A 13,497-nucleotide genomic window follows, 5' to 3' on the forward strand; every position below is an offset into this window, starting at 1 on the left:
CAGTACGGTTGTTGACATGACAACGCGGTATCAATAGATCGGATCCGTGCGAAAAGAATCGACACGGAATGACAACGAACTGAAAGTAAATCACGTTTTCAGTAACAAATAGCGTCTTTTGTCTATCTGTTTTTAAATAAGAAGGTAAGAAATGTATATTTTTTACAGGAAATGTCATTATAAGAAATGTGTAATAATGGCTATTTCAAACATTTTGGACGAAACGGAAGATGCAAATTTCTGTCGATTGTGTGCCAATCCAGACGCCGCTTTTGTGTGCAAAGTCTATGGAGAGTGGAGTGCACTTGTGAAGTATTTTCTAAAGAAATTGGAAATGTTTCGCATTCTTAGATTCATGGCTTTTCAACATTTTTAGAATGACTGACCTCCATTGAGAAAATATATGATGAAAAAAGTGGCGACAGCATGTTACATAATAACTTTAAGATAGTGGATATTTTGCCGGAGGTAATGACGGCAAACTAACGATTACTAAAGGTTTGCCGGCGGCAATCCATATCAACAGAGGGCGCTGTACTCTTTAAAATAGGGCTGAATTATAGCATGTATTAAATTCCCACCAAAAGTTGTGTAGCACGTTTGGTGTAGTGGTTAAGCAAAGGCTCTAGTAAGCGGGATGACTCGCGTTCGATTCCTACCGCACCACATTTTTTTTAAATTTTTTTTTTTTCATCCCCAAATAAATAAGAATATTCTTCTTTTATTATTTTAACATGTCTCAAACATTTTTTTGCAGAGTATTACATTTTCTTTTTCAGATTTGTGGCTCTGAAGGATTTTTTTTAAAAGGGAAATAGGCCTATAATCCGAAATTATAAAATGGTCTGAATCCCATCTTGTGAATACGAGGTAACAACTATAATTTTGGCATGGAGCCAGACTAAAACTTGTCACCGGAAAATGTTGAAGTACAAAAAAACAGTAACTGCGCATGTTCAGTGCCTATCCGGCAAACTAACGTTTACTAAAGGTTTGCCGTCTCCGGCAAAATATACACTGCCTAACTTTAACGCAACATTTTAATATTCTTTACGTTTAATATGTTTTTAATCAAAATTTTTTTTTATTTGAGTAGGCCTACATTTCATTTTCTTCTTGTAATCATTGGCTTCGGCTGATCGCCAAGAAGTTTTCTAATTCATATTTTTCTCGTTCGCCTAGAGTCCTGACCCCAAAACTTTTAGGTTGCGTAACTAGTAAGACTTGTAAGTTGTATATAAGTGAACTTGTAGTTTTAAAGTAAGACTTGTCGTTTTTACATTTTGTTGTACATTGGATGATTTTTAATTTAAAGAGTGAGGCCTTTTTCTAATATTTTACTGTATAAATTATCATTCCAATCCTTGACGTTGAGTTGAATTTTACTTCTTCCACTAACAAAACTGTTTACTTTTCAGGTCAATATGGCTATTGCCATAGCTCAAGTTAAGCACGTATTCGGTCTGAAGGGGGAGATCACAGGAAATATCAATTATGTCGATGAACAGACCATCGTCTACCCCTCCGGGGCCAACACCATCCTCTACAACATTGACCAGAAGTCCCAGAAATTCATCCCGGGCTCGGACAAGACGCTCGGCACAACCTCCATGTGTGTCAGCCCTAACCGACGCTACGTGGCCGTCGCCGAAAAGGGGGCGGAGAAAGCCACAGTCACCATATACGACCTGCACTCACTGAGGAGGCGGAAGATCCTCAGCTCCACCGACATTCAGTCCAATGAGATCGTCAGTATGGCCTTCTCTCCAGACTCCAAGTACCTGATCGCACAGGGCGGAAGGCCTGATTGGACGCTGGTGTACTGGACATGGGAGAAGTCCAAAATCATGGCCGTCACCAAGACCACAAATGCAACGAATAATGATATCTACCAGGTAATATTCAAATGCATCTCAAACGATGTAAATTATTTTTACCACTTAACATTAATTTGATACATTTAGCATCACTGGTTTTAAACTGTTCAGGTGGTCAGGATTGTGTACTGATTTCGTTTGAAATTGTGTCGTTCATTTTTACAGGTGTCATTCAACCCTCAAGACAACACTCAGCTCTGCGTTGTGGGTAACGGCATCTTCAAGCTGTACCGCTACAGCGAGGGCAACCTGAAGCAGTTTGCCTTCCAGAAGATGGAGCCTCAGAACTTCCTGTCTCATGCCTGGGTGTCGGACGAGAGGGTCATTGTCGGGACAGACAACGCCAAGCTGCTGCTGTTCGAATCCGGGGAGCTGAAAAATGAGCTGGCTGTCGTGGTGTCTCCACAGAGCAAAGATGCTGACAGGTGAGATCCAAGAAGAAAAATGACAGGAAATGTTTTTTGTGTTTCGTTTTCTGTGAACTTTCCATAAACTGTTGGAAAAATGTGCCGTGTTTTACAAAAGGGTTCCTGTTGCTTTCAGCGCATCTGGTTGCCTCAATGGTTTTGTGAAAAATGGCCTGTGTAAAAACTTACTTTGTTTAAAGATAGTAGTGACACTAAACTCCCTGTGAAATTATTCCATCTGGCATGCTGTCATTTTTGAGAAAAAAACCCATAAAAGGTCTTTTCTAGAGATGTGTCAAGTGACACTTTTTTGGAAAGTTCCGTTGGAAGTTGGTTTGTAATTGGGTGAATCCTAATGGGTGCTTGCAAGCATTGACACGATACACACGTGCGTGGTTGCTAGAATTAGCAAGAATTGTCAGTTCACGGTGGGATATCACAAAGCTGCAATCGGCTGAATGAGAATCATGTCCTGAATGCTGATTTCGGGATTGTGTCACTCACAATTCAAAATATGACTTGGCAAATTTTTAATTGAATTGAAATCCAGAATATTGTGTTTTCTCAAAACATACAGCATTCACAGAGCTAAAACTTCATCGGGTTAGTTGTTGAGCACCCATCTTTAGATTTTGAGAATGTTGTTGCTTAAAATGAAAAAAATACATGAAGTCCAGTCTCAAATAACAAAATGAACAACAAAAAAATGAATTTGTCACGGTTGATATAAGTAGCTTGTGAGTTGACTAGGGACTTAATTATCCATCACAAACTACCTTTGCTTCAACACTGAATTCTGACTAAAATGTCAAGAGATGCACTCATCATTTTTGTTTTGCTCCTAGGAGTGGGATGGGCAGTATCGCAGAGACAGAATTCGCTAGCTCAGGCCCACCCACCGTGACTGCCATCGTAGCTTACTCCAAAGGCTTTGCCTGCTCAGGAGGCAAAGGCATCGTCCATCTGTATGAGAAAACGGAGGACAAAGACTTCTACAAGAAGACTAGAGAGATAAAGGTTAGTACCCCATGAGAAATTGCTTAAGAGGATCTTGTTTTGGAGATTAAAAAGTTATTCTAAAACTGAAAAAAAGGCACCCTAGACATGAGCTGAAATTTAATTTTTGTATGCATTTTTGTAAACTTAAATTTCAACTTTCAATATTGTGAAGTCCAACTTTCATACCTTTGAAACAAAGCAAAACCTGGGAATTGCCAGCACACGTTTGATGTTTAGAATACTTTACAGCATTTTTGGAGAACACCAATAAAATGTTTTGTTGATTGTAAATTCAAGTTCCCTTTCAATCTGTTGAGCACTGGTGGGGTAATTTAGAGTACCAGAAACTGTGAAGTGACCACAGTCAGTGTTTTCCTCATGGTTATATGATAAGTTCAAATATTTTTTGGATATTTTACGTGAATTTCAGATTCCTCACGATGTCCTTGGCGGTGACCCATCCAGAGCAGAGGCCCATGAGATCAAGATGTTGACAGTCAGTCCGTCCGAGGAAACGCTGGTAGCCAGTACGACAACCAACCAGTTATATTGCATGACGCTGTCTAGTGCTGACCTGGGCAAGGTATGGTTCCATAGCTAATAGTGACTGTGCATAATAGCGTCGCTCCCATTTTTTCAGCGAAACAGTTTACCTGCCGGCAAAATCCTGTGTCTGTTGGCTTACAGGCCTCCAAGAATAGCACCACATATTGTCCACGTCAATCTGGTTTCGTCAGCATTTAACAGCGACCCCCATTGGTCAGATTGCATCCCTCCTCTTCCCACTCCCCCCCCCCCCTCCCTCCCCTAAACCCCTTCCAAAAACTGAGTTCATTGGGGATCCTTGCTACGTACCGTCCAGCACAGAAGTGAAATAAAAGTTTAACAGTCAAAATTCACCAAGAGAATTCATGTCATGGAATGGATTTTTTTTTCTTTGGGGTCGTTACAGCAAGGAGACCTAGCGACCTTTGAACTCCTGGCCCAACCTTTCCACTACAACATGATCACTGGTTTAGACGTATGCGGCAGGAAACCACTCATCGCTACGTGCTCAGTGGATCGAACGGTGCGCATCTGGAACTACGAAACTACGTAAGTAACAGGAGATTTGTCTAAGAAAATTAGTTAAATAACAACGTAACAGGTAGCAGGGGATGAACAATGAGAAAGAAATGTGTCAATGTGATGAACTTGTAATTGACTTGTGATGACTTGTGATGAAGTTGCCTTATCTTACAATTGACTTATGATTGACTTGTGATGGACATGTGAGTGCTTGTAATGACTTGTGATGACTTCCAGTTGACTTATGATGACTTTTGATGAAATGCGATGACTTGTGATGAGCTATGTCAGTCTGCATTTCATTTCTTGACCTTTTTTATGTCTGTTTTTATCCAGAGCTCTTGAGTTGTACAAGGAGTTCCAGGAGGAGGCATACAGCATCGCGCTGCATCCCTCCGGTCTCTATGTCCTGGTGGGCTTCAGTGATAAGCTACGTCTTATGAATCTACTTATTGATGACATTCGTACATTCAAGGAGTTCACTATCCGTGGCTGTAGGGAGGTAAGTCCATTAGTTTCTTGTCCTGAGATCCTAAATTTCGATCCCAAAAACTTAAAACAGTGACGTGTTTTTCACTCGTCTTGTTTGCACAAATTTTTAATTGAACTGGACTCCATGTTGATATTGGCTACCTTTTGTTTTGTTCTAATGTCTTAGCACATATCAGAGTCTCCTTTCTAGGAATAGTGTCTAGATCTTCACCCATTACACAGTGGGAACAGGCTGACAATAGACGCAGCCGTAGCTCTAAAAACCTGTTTTGGTCTAGGCTTGAAACTGTGATGGGCAGAACTGGATACTTCTAATAAGTCAAACAAATACAAACTTGTGATGATGGATAATTATTTTTGTCGTTTGCAGTGTTCGTTCAGCAATGGAGGGCATGTGTTTGCAGCGGTCCATGGCAACGTCATTCAGATTTACTCCTCAACTACCTTTGAGAATGTCAGCAACCTGAAAGGACACAATGGCAAGGTTAGTGGTTGATTCGTAAAATAGTTTACGGAGAGCTCTCTTAAAAAGAAGAAACTAGAAGATACTGTTCTAAGATAACGGTTCATGTAAGGAAACCACACACATAATCTTTGATGACTTGAGCAAATTCCACAAAAATTTCAGTTATGCCATATGTTTTTCTAACGTGATTAATATCAAATTTGCTTAAACGAGTCAATACTTTTTAATATTGAGGGAATTTTGTGATTTTGTTTTAGGTCCGATCGGTGGTATGGAGTGCCGATGACAGTAAGATCATCTCTTGTGGCATGGACGGCGCGGTGTATGAGTGGAACGCTTACTCAGGCAAACGTGAGGGAGAAAGCGTCCTGAAGTCCTGCAGCTACACGTGTGTCACATCGACGCCGGACGGCAAGACTACGTTTGCTGTCGGCTCTGATCGGACTCTCAAGGAGATTTCAGACTCACAGGTTCGTATAATATCCAATAATTATAATTATACACAAGTTTACTTTAAATATTTTTCATCAATGAAGTATTCAACTGGAAAGTTATGCATTTTAAAAGTTAAAAAAAATCATGAAAAAAAAATTCCATTCAAGATCTTTCTGAGAAAAATGTGCTTTAAGATTTTTATGATTGAGTCTAGTAAATTTTTTTGTGCCAGTTTGCAAAGCATTTAGTCAAAATTGTAATTTTTTTTATGTCCATTTATCCAAATCCTCCAGATTTTCCATGTTTTGTATTTGTTGTAATAACTGCCGCTTCCGTGTTTCTAAGAAGCTTTAAAATGATCAAACATAACTCTTGTATCTACTTCATCAAGTCTTAAAGTCTCACCTGATATTTGTCTATTCTTTTGCAAATGTCTACAGATCCTACGTGACGTAGATGCACAGGACATCACACTCACTCAGGTCGCTATGTCTCACAGCGGCCGCATGCTGTTTGCCGGTACTAACACCGGTACCCTGCGCTCCCTCAAGTTTCCGCTTACCGTGCCTGGAGAATGGCAGGAACATATGGGCCATGGCTCCTCGGTCACCAAGGTAATGAACAGATAAGAACATTTTGTCTTTTTTCCCTTGCAACCTTTGTCTTTAAGGTGCAATGTTTTCAAATCAGACAAAAAAAAGGAAATGGAACAGCAGAATTTTAACCTCAGAACCGAAGAGAACAAAAAGATTAAAAGAATGGTGATTTTTTGTACAATCCGTTAGAGTGCAGATATTTTAGCATCTTGACTTTATTTTAAAATGTTAAGCGTTTTTGCCTTTGCAAGGTACCACCACAATTCAATTTCTTCCTTGAATTCCTGATAGATGCGAATCACCTATGATGACCAATACCTGATCACCGTGTCGGAGGACGCTGGTCTCATGATCTGGAAGATCAGCGATAAGGAGGGGCGTGGCTTGAAGCGTGACAAGGAGGTGGGATACGCCGAAGAGATCCTGATCACCAAGTCAGATTTGGAAGAAAAGGTGAGTTACCATGGTTACTGTCGTCAGTTGCAAACAAGTTTCTCTGTCTTAAATAAGGATTTTGCTGTCTTCCTTATGTATGTAATGCACTGTGTAATTTATAGAAAATATGTTTCTGACATTGTAGACACTAAGGTGTCAACTATTTGATTAACTCAATATTACTCTTTATTCCCCGCAGAACACTGTCATGGCAGAGCTGAAGCAGCGAGTGGAAGAGCTCAAGATGGAGAACGAGTATCAACTTCGTCTGAAGGACATGAATTACAACGAACGCATCAAGGAACTGACAGAGAAGTTCATCCAGGAGATGGAGTCTCTCAAGACCAAGAACCAGGTCCTCAAGACGGAGAAGGACAAAGAGGAGGCTAAACATGAGGAGGAGCTAGCTGAGCAGATCGAGAAACAGAATAAGGAGCAGCAAGATCTTGGTCAGTACACATTCTTATTTCATTCTTCATCCCATTCTCATGAAAACTTCTGATACAAATGAGATAATTTGGCATAATGTCCATATTTGTAAAATTTTATGATGGGTTTCATAAATAAGAACCTAGTCTGCTTGTGACTTGCAGAATTTTTGAAAATAAATTGATATCCCCTGTTTTCTTGCTTTCTAATCTCAGAATCGGCCAATAACCAGAAGTTGATGATTGAGTATGAGAAGTACCAAGAGCTGCAGTCTAAGAGTCAAAAGATGCAGGAAGACTATGAACGTCAGCTGGCTGAGACGGAGGAGTCTAAGGAACAGGCTCTGGAGGAACTGACTGAGTACTATGAAACCAAGCTTCAGGAGAAGACCACTCTGCTTGATCAGGTAGGTCTTGACAGCTGTGACAACAGAGAAATCCCGGCATTTCAGTGTAAAGACTGGTTCATACTTCACGTGATTCGACATCTCTAAACATTCACAACAAAGTCTTCAAGGGTTAAAAATATGTTGAAATTTTGTGAATAAGCAGTGCGAATAGTTGTAAATAAACAAGTTGGTGTTTTCATGTGCTTTTGCACTAAGCATGAGCTAGCCTTAAGAACGGCCTCTGCCACAAGTTGGTGCATTTCAGGAATTAAAACATGCCTCAGCTTGAAAAAATGCCGTAGCATCTTCGAAAATTCCACAATGATTGTCATTTATACTTACTGTGATTATCAGGACACAATTCTTCAATATTTTTTTGTTGAGGAAATGATACTGCAACATGTCATTTTAATAAACTAAATGTAAAATTGTATTTCTTCTAGTGATTTGAGAAAATCTTAATGCTTTCTCGCTTGTTCCCTGTTAGGCCCATGATGAGTCCAGACAGCAGATGCGCGAGTATGAAGAGACCAAGAAACAGATTGAAGAGGATGCAGACAGGGAGATCTTAGACATCAAGAACAAATACGAGAGACGATTGAGAGATGAGAAGGAGGCTAATATGAGGCTGAAGGGAGAGACGGGAATCATGAGGAAAAAGGTATGGAAAAACAAGGAAAAAAGTAGGGAAAAAAATAAGAACAAGTATGAGAGACGATTGAGAGATGAGAAGGAGGCTAATATGAGGCTGAAGGGAGAGACGGGAATCATGAGGAAAAAGGTACAGAAAAACAAGGAAAATTTGGGGGAAAAAGAACACGTATGAGATATGATTTGGCACATTTGGCAAATTTTCAGGTCAAGTTCTTGGCACTGCATGCTAGGGGTCCCAGGTTCGAATCCTGCTCCAGTCAGTTTTCATTTGAGAATTGCTTTTCATGGTCACGTCTTCTGTTGTTTCAACCCACAGTTCACCAGCCTACAGAAGGAGATTGAGGACCACAAGGATGAGATTAAGAAGCTACAGAATGAGCAGACCAAACTACAAGGAGTCATCAAGTCGCTGGAGAAGGACATCTATGGGTTGAAGAAAGAGATCCAGGAACGAGATGAGACCATCCAAGATAAGGTTAGATGAAAGAAAAGTATTTCATCATCGTCCAATTTCTTTAAGGACTAAAATGTGTAACTGAAGTTGTGTTGAGTTATGTATCTCACTTTTATGAGGCTCCTTGTTTTATGCCTTGCCTTTAAAGACCAGCATGAAACAGAAGAAAAAAATAAAATAGACCAACTACAACCGGCAACAAAGAGGCAGATTCAAAGTACTTCTTCATTTCTTACAGGAAAAGAGAATCTACGACTTGAAGAAGAAGAACCAGGAGTTGGAGAAGTTCAAGTTTGTCCTGGACTACAAGATCAAGGAACTCAAGAAACAGATTGAGCCTAGAGAGAATGACATCAAAGCCATGAAAGAACAGATACAAGAGGTACGTAACGCTGGGAGGGGTGTATGGGATTTAGACAAGATTGAGCAGTGAGACGGAGTAAAAGACAACTAGATTTCAGTGGTTTACACACGCTAGCATTTGAGAATATAAGGGACATAGTTTGGCCAATCAACAATCAGAGCGATATAGGGTAGTTTCATGTCCCTTAACCCTAACTCCCTAGGGGGTGTGCAAAATCATATTGAAATTGGAGAATTCAGGACTGTTAGGGTTAATTGATTCATAGTTGTAAAATCAAGTCCATTGCAAGTCAGTCAGGAGGCAAATGACAAGTCAGGTCACAAGTACAAGGGGCTAAACATTGACTTTGGTCTTTATATTGTCACAGTTCATATGATCAGTTGTCTGACTGTCATGATCATTTCAGTATAAAATTGTTTTTCATTGCTAAGTAATCATCTTATTTCCCCACCTCAGATGGAGAGTGAATTGGAGCGATTCCACAAACAGAACACGCAGCTGGAGTTGAATATCACTGAACTGAGACAGAAACTCAAAGCTACAGAGAAGGAGATGTACATGGAGAGACAAAAGGTAAAGTATTTTATAATTATTCTTTTAGGTTTACTGCTTCATATACCTGGGGCAGTAAATCCAAATTTGGTTAGGCTTACTGGCTTTAGTCTTTGGTTTGGGTGAGCATTTATTGGCAATGGTATGGTAGCCTGTTTGGAATGATGGCTCCCGATTTCTCCCAAGTTTCACAGTTCCAGATAAATAGATAGTTATCTTACATTTTGGCAGACAGCCATGAAAAATTAGTCGGCAACTTCATAAAAAATCATCAAATTAGATGAGAATCCATCATCACAGAATAAATGTAAAACAATCTTGAAATTAAAGACGTCTTCTCTGTGTTAACACTAGGTGCGAGACACTGAAGCAATCTGCCGCCGTTTCAAGACTGATCTTCACAACTGTGTTGCATACATCCAGGAGCCGAAGAAGTTGAAAGAGAGCATCAAACAGTTGTATGCTAAACACGTGCAGGACGACACAGTGAGTGTGTTTTATACTGTAACAAAATCCCAATCTTATGATATCTTCAGTTTGTAAACACAGAGTGGGCCCTCGTAGTCGAGCGGCTAGAGCGTGGAGCTACGGAGTGGAAGGTTGGCGGTTCAAATCCCATTTGGACCAAAAACTCTCTCTGACGACCCAACAGTAAAATGGGTACCTGATTCGTTCAGGGAAGGTGGACAGCGAGAGGAGAGGACTGGGCACCGCCACTCGTATGCCGCGCCCAAGACACAGTGGACCTCTAACATCCCACTGCCCCAGTAATGGCTATGGGACCTTCACCTTTTCTTAAACACGGCTTATAATTTCATAGCTTGGAGAGTCCACACTCGGAATCCTGTACCTAAAATCTGATATGATTGGCCTACTTGTCTGCAACTTATCCGTGATATCTTGTATGAGATAACTCCAAAGTGGGAGCCACTTGGCTCTGCTAGGTTTTACTAGTCTCCGTCGGGCCCCTCTTTATTTCCCTGGGTATCATACACTTTACTCACCCGAATCATCTATCTTTACAGATTGAGTCTGCGAGCGTCGACGCAGACATACAGCGGGAGTACAGCCGACAGCGCAAGCACCTGGAGCAGAGCGTGGCGTCGCTACGCAAGAAACTTACCAAGGATACCGAGATCCACCGAGCTGACAATGTCCGAATCATGCAGGTAAATAACGTGGTGTGGACATAGCAGGTAGAAATTGGCATCAAGTTGATCGCATAAAAACTTGATAGGTAGAATGCAGGGAAATTTTTTAAATAATTGTTATGCTTGGTTCTTGCTGATCTGCTTCCAAAGATTGTACTGTAAGCCATGCCAAAAATAATTGGCAATATTTGTCTATGGCTATGCTATTCACTACAATAGTGCTAATAGCAAAACCAAAGCTGTAGCCACAATTATACCTGCTTTAGACGTCTGTTTGTCATAAGTTTCTTTTACTTTCTTGGCTGAATTGAAGCGTCGGGCTCATGTGATCCATCGAGTCCATGACAAACATTCATGTTGAGCATTACTACAATATGCTTCTTCATAATATTGAATGAATTCATGGACACATCAAGATCTCAAAACATTTTTTCTTTGTCTCCAACAGGAAAACGTTTCCCTGATCAAAGAAATCAACGACCTGCGACGGGAGCTGAAGATCGCCCGCACCCAGGTCCACGATCTGGAAGCCGCCCTGGGCATCAACAAGAAGAACAAGAACCAACAGGCAGAGCAGCAGCAAGCAGACTCCTCATTCTCCATGAACGGTGTCAGCAACGGGATGGCAGGCGGTATGACCAGCCGGGAGGGCAAGCATGATGAGAACATACGCATCATCGACATGCAGCGCAGCGAGATACGCAAGTTACGCATGCAGCTCATGGAGGCTGAGCAGATGGCTGCGCAGAGACCGCCCTCTGGAGGCCGGCTACCGCCAGTCCTGGCTCAGTAGTCGCAGCGGGAAAATAAAATCCTTACAAAATTGGGAGATTCATGTTTTTGAAGTGGTATCAGAAAATTGCAACTTTTGCTTTTTAGGGAGCCATCTCCAAGTCCATACAAGTATTAAGCAACATTGCTCTTTTCAGAACTGAGCTGATTGTGTGTTGGGTTTTAGGTTTTTATTTTTGTAAAGTTATCAGCAGTATATGCACCGTCATTTAAAAACTAAACGTTCACAGACAGAAGCTTGTGAGAAGATTAACGCTGCTTTGGTTTTCAAGGCCCCATAAATTTATAGACTAACACAAGATCGCATCTTTAAAGAAGACAAGAGCATGCCCAGAAAATGCTTATAGAAGAAATCCCGATGCACAAGCAGGGTTCCGAGACAACTTGCTACATTTGTGATCGTTTTCAAATCTCAGCAAGCCACTGGGGATTTTATGAACATCCTCAGACCACTCCATTAAACCCTTCCCTTAATTTTGTACTCTTCCATCAAAACTATAGCACATGAACAGAATTAAACAGCATGTCGTTATCCGTATGTTTTCTTCTAAACCTGTCAAAAAGTGCCTGCCAATTCATTTTATTTTTTTTGCAAGTTACCAAGAATTGAAAAGTTGCCTTCTTACAGATGTACAAATTGTAAAACTAATGTAAATAAATTTGTTATGTACTTTTGTGTGGTTGATGTGGTTGCTATAGAAGTGCCTGTTTCAACAATAATTTAAGAGATTTTTTGATTTTCTTTTTCCAAATCTGATAGAAAATGTATTTATTGTCTTCCTAGATTCGTTAGTTTAGTATAATTATTTACTTTTGTACATATGACTGCAAACACTTATGCTTTTTAAACCGTCCAAAATGAAGACTTCCTTTTTTCCACCGAAAAATTCTCATTGCCTTATAATTAAACCGTCCATACTGTAATTTTTAAGCAAGAATTTTGCCTTATGGTCAATATTAAATGAAATTCCGAAGCAAAGAAAAAAATAGAAATTGAATAGTACAGATTTTTTAAAAATTGTCTCTTATAATTAACAAGTAAAACAGCATTCCATTCTCAACTTGAATACAACTGTATTTTGCTGGTTTCAATGATTTGATTGTAAAATATGCAACTTTGTGATATGTAAATATAAATCCAATAAAGATATTCCGTCCTAACCATTTGCGTACACATTCACTGCAGTCTCATGCTCTGGATTTTTTTTACAATTCTTTAAAACTACTCTGGACACATTAAATCATTGAGGAGTAAGGTGGTTTCTGAGAAATTGTTTATATTTGTCTTGTACATGTGATGTGATCAAGCTAAATGAGTTGTTTGTCGGGGGGGGGGGAGGGTGGAGATTCAGGCCAAAATAGGGCCACTTCACCACATCTGTTGGTGTTCAGACTTCCATAATTTTTTAACTACAGATGGTACCAGCATGCGGATTTCACAGCAGTAATGCTGAGATTGTGGTCTTTTCAAATCTGTAATACTTTTTTTTTTACATGTTCGACAAATGACTATTTAGCTTGATCGCATCACATATTACAAAGTGGTTTTTCACTTTATTCACAAAATATAAATTTTTAGAACTGGATGGATTCGAAATTTTTATCAAAAATAATCATATAAAATTTCGGCAAAGTAAAATAAAAAATTAGAACACACTAATATGGGATACAAAGTTTGCCTTTCAATTATTAATATTTTACTTTTAGAAATACAAAGACTTGCAAACATTTTGTGACATTGCAAATTTGTCGTACATGCACTACGCTGCAACCAATCACGTCAATACAGATGCTATTTTGAGTTCATTAGTTTTAAATTTAGACATTCTCAAGACCAAATCTTCCAAATTTACACAAAAATCCAAACACTAGTTTCAACACACATTTTGAAAGACATATGACTGCATGTATAGAAAACTATATTTGTATTTAACAAAA

General features: G+C 39.7%; 1 protein-coding gene across 1 annotated transcript; it reads left to right on the plus strand.

Moving 5' to 3' along the window:
- The first annotated feature begins 4 nt into the window (after positions 1 to 4).
- LOC119737549 (cilia- and flagella-associated protein 57-like) lies at positions 5 to 12,739 on the plus strand. The gene is made up of 20 exons (XM_038211987.1): positions 5 to 144; positions 1,419 to 1,895; positions 2,043 to 2,302; positions 3,130 to 3,301; positions 3,714 to 3,866; positions 4,236 to 4,378; positions 4,688 to 4,853; positions 5,214 to 5,327; positions 5,567 to 5,779; positions 6,185 to 6,358; positions 6,632 to 6,793; positions 6,975 to 7,224; positions 7,420 to 7,610; positions 8,080 to 8,253; positions 8,563 to 8,721; positions 8,939 to 9,082; positions 9,521 to 9,637; positions 9,971 to 10,102; positions 10,642 to 10,785; positions 11,216 to 12,739. The coding sequence occupies exons 2-20, from the start codon at positions 1,425 to 1,427 to the stop codon at positions 11,558 to 11,560; spliced, it is 3,684 nt and encodes a 1,227-aa protein (XP_038067915.1). The 5' UTR covers positions 5 to 144; positions 1,419 to 1,424; the 3' UTR covers positions 11,561 to 12,739.
- Positions 12,740 to 13,497: the final 758 nt, after the last annotated feature.

The sequence above is a fragment of the Patiria miniata genome, unplaced genomic scaffold (genome assembly GCF_015706575.1).
Source record: "Patiria miniata isolate m_02_andy unplaced genomic scaffold, ASM1570657v1 HiC_scaffold_3, whole genome shotgun sequence".
Taxonomy (NCBI): Eukaryota; Metazoa; Echinodermata; class Asteroidea; order Valvatida; family Asterinidae; genus Patiria; species Patiria miniata.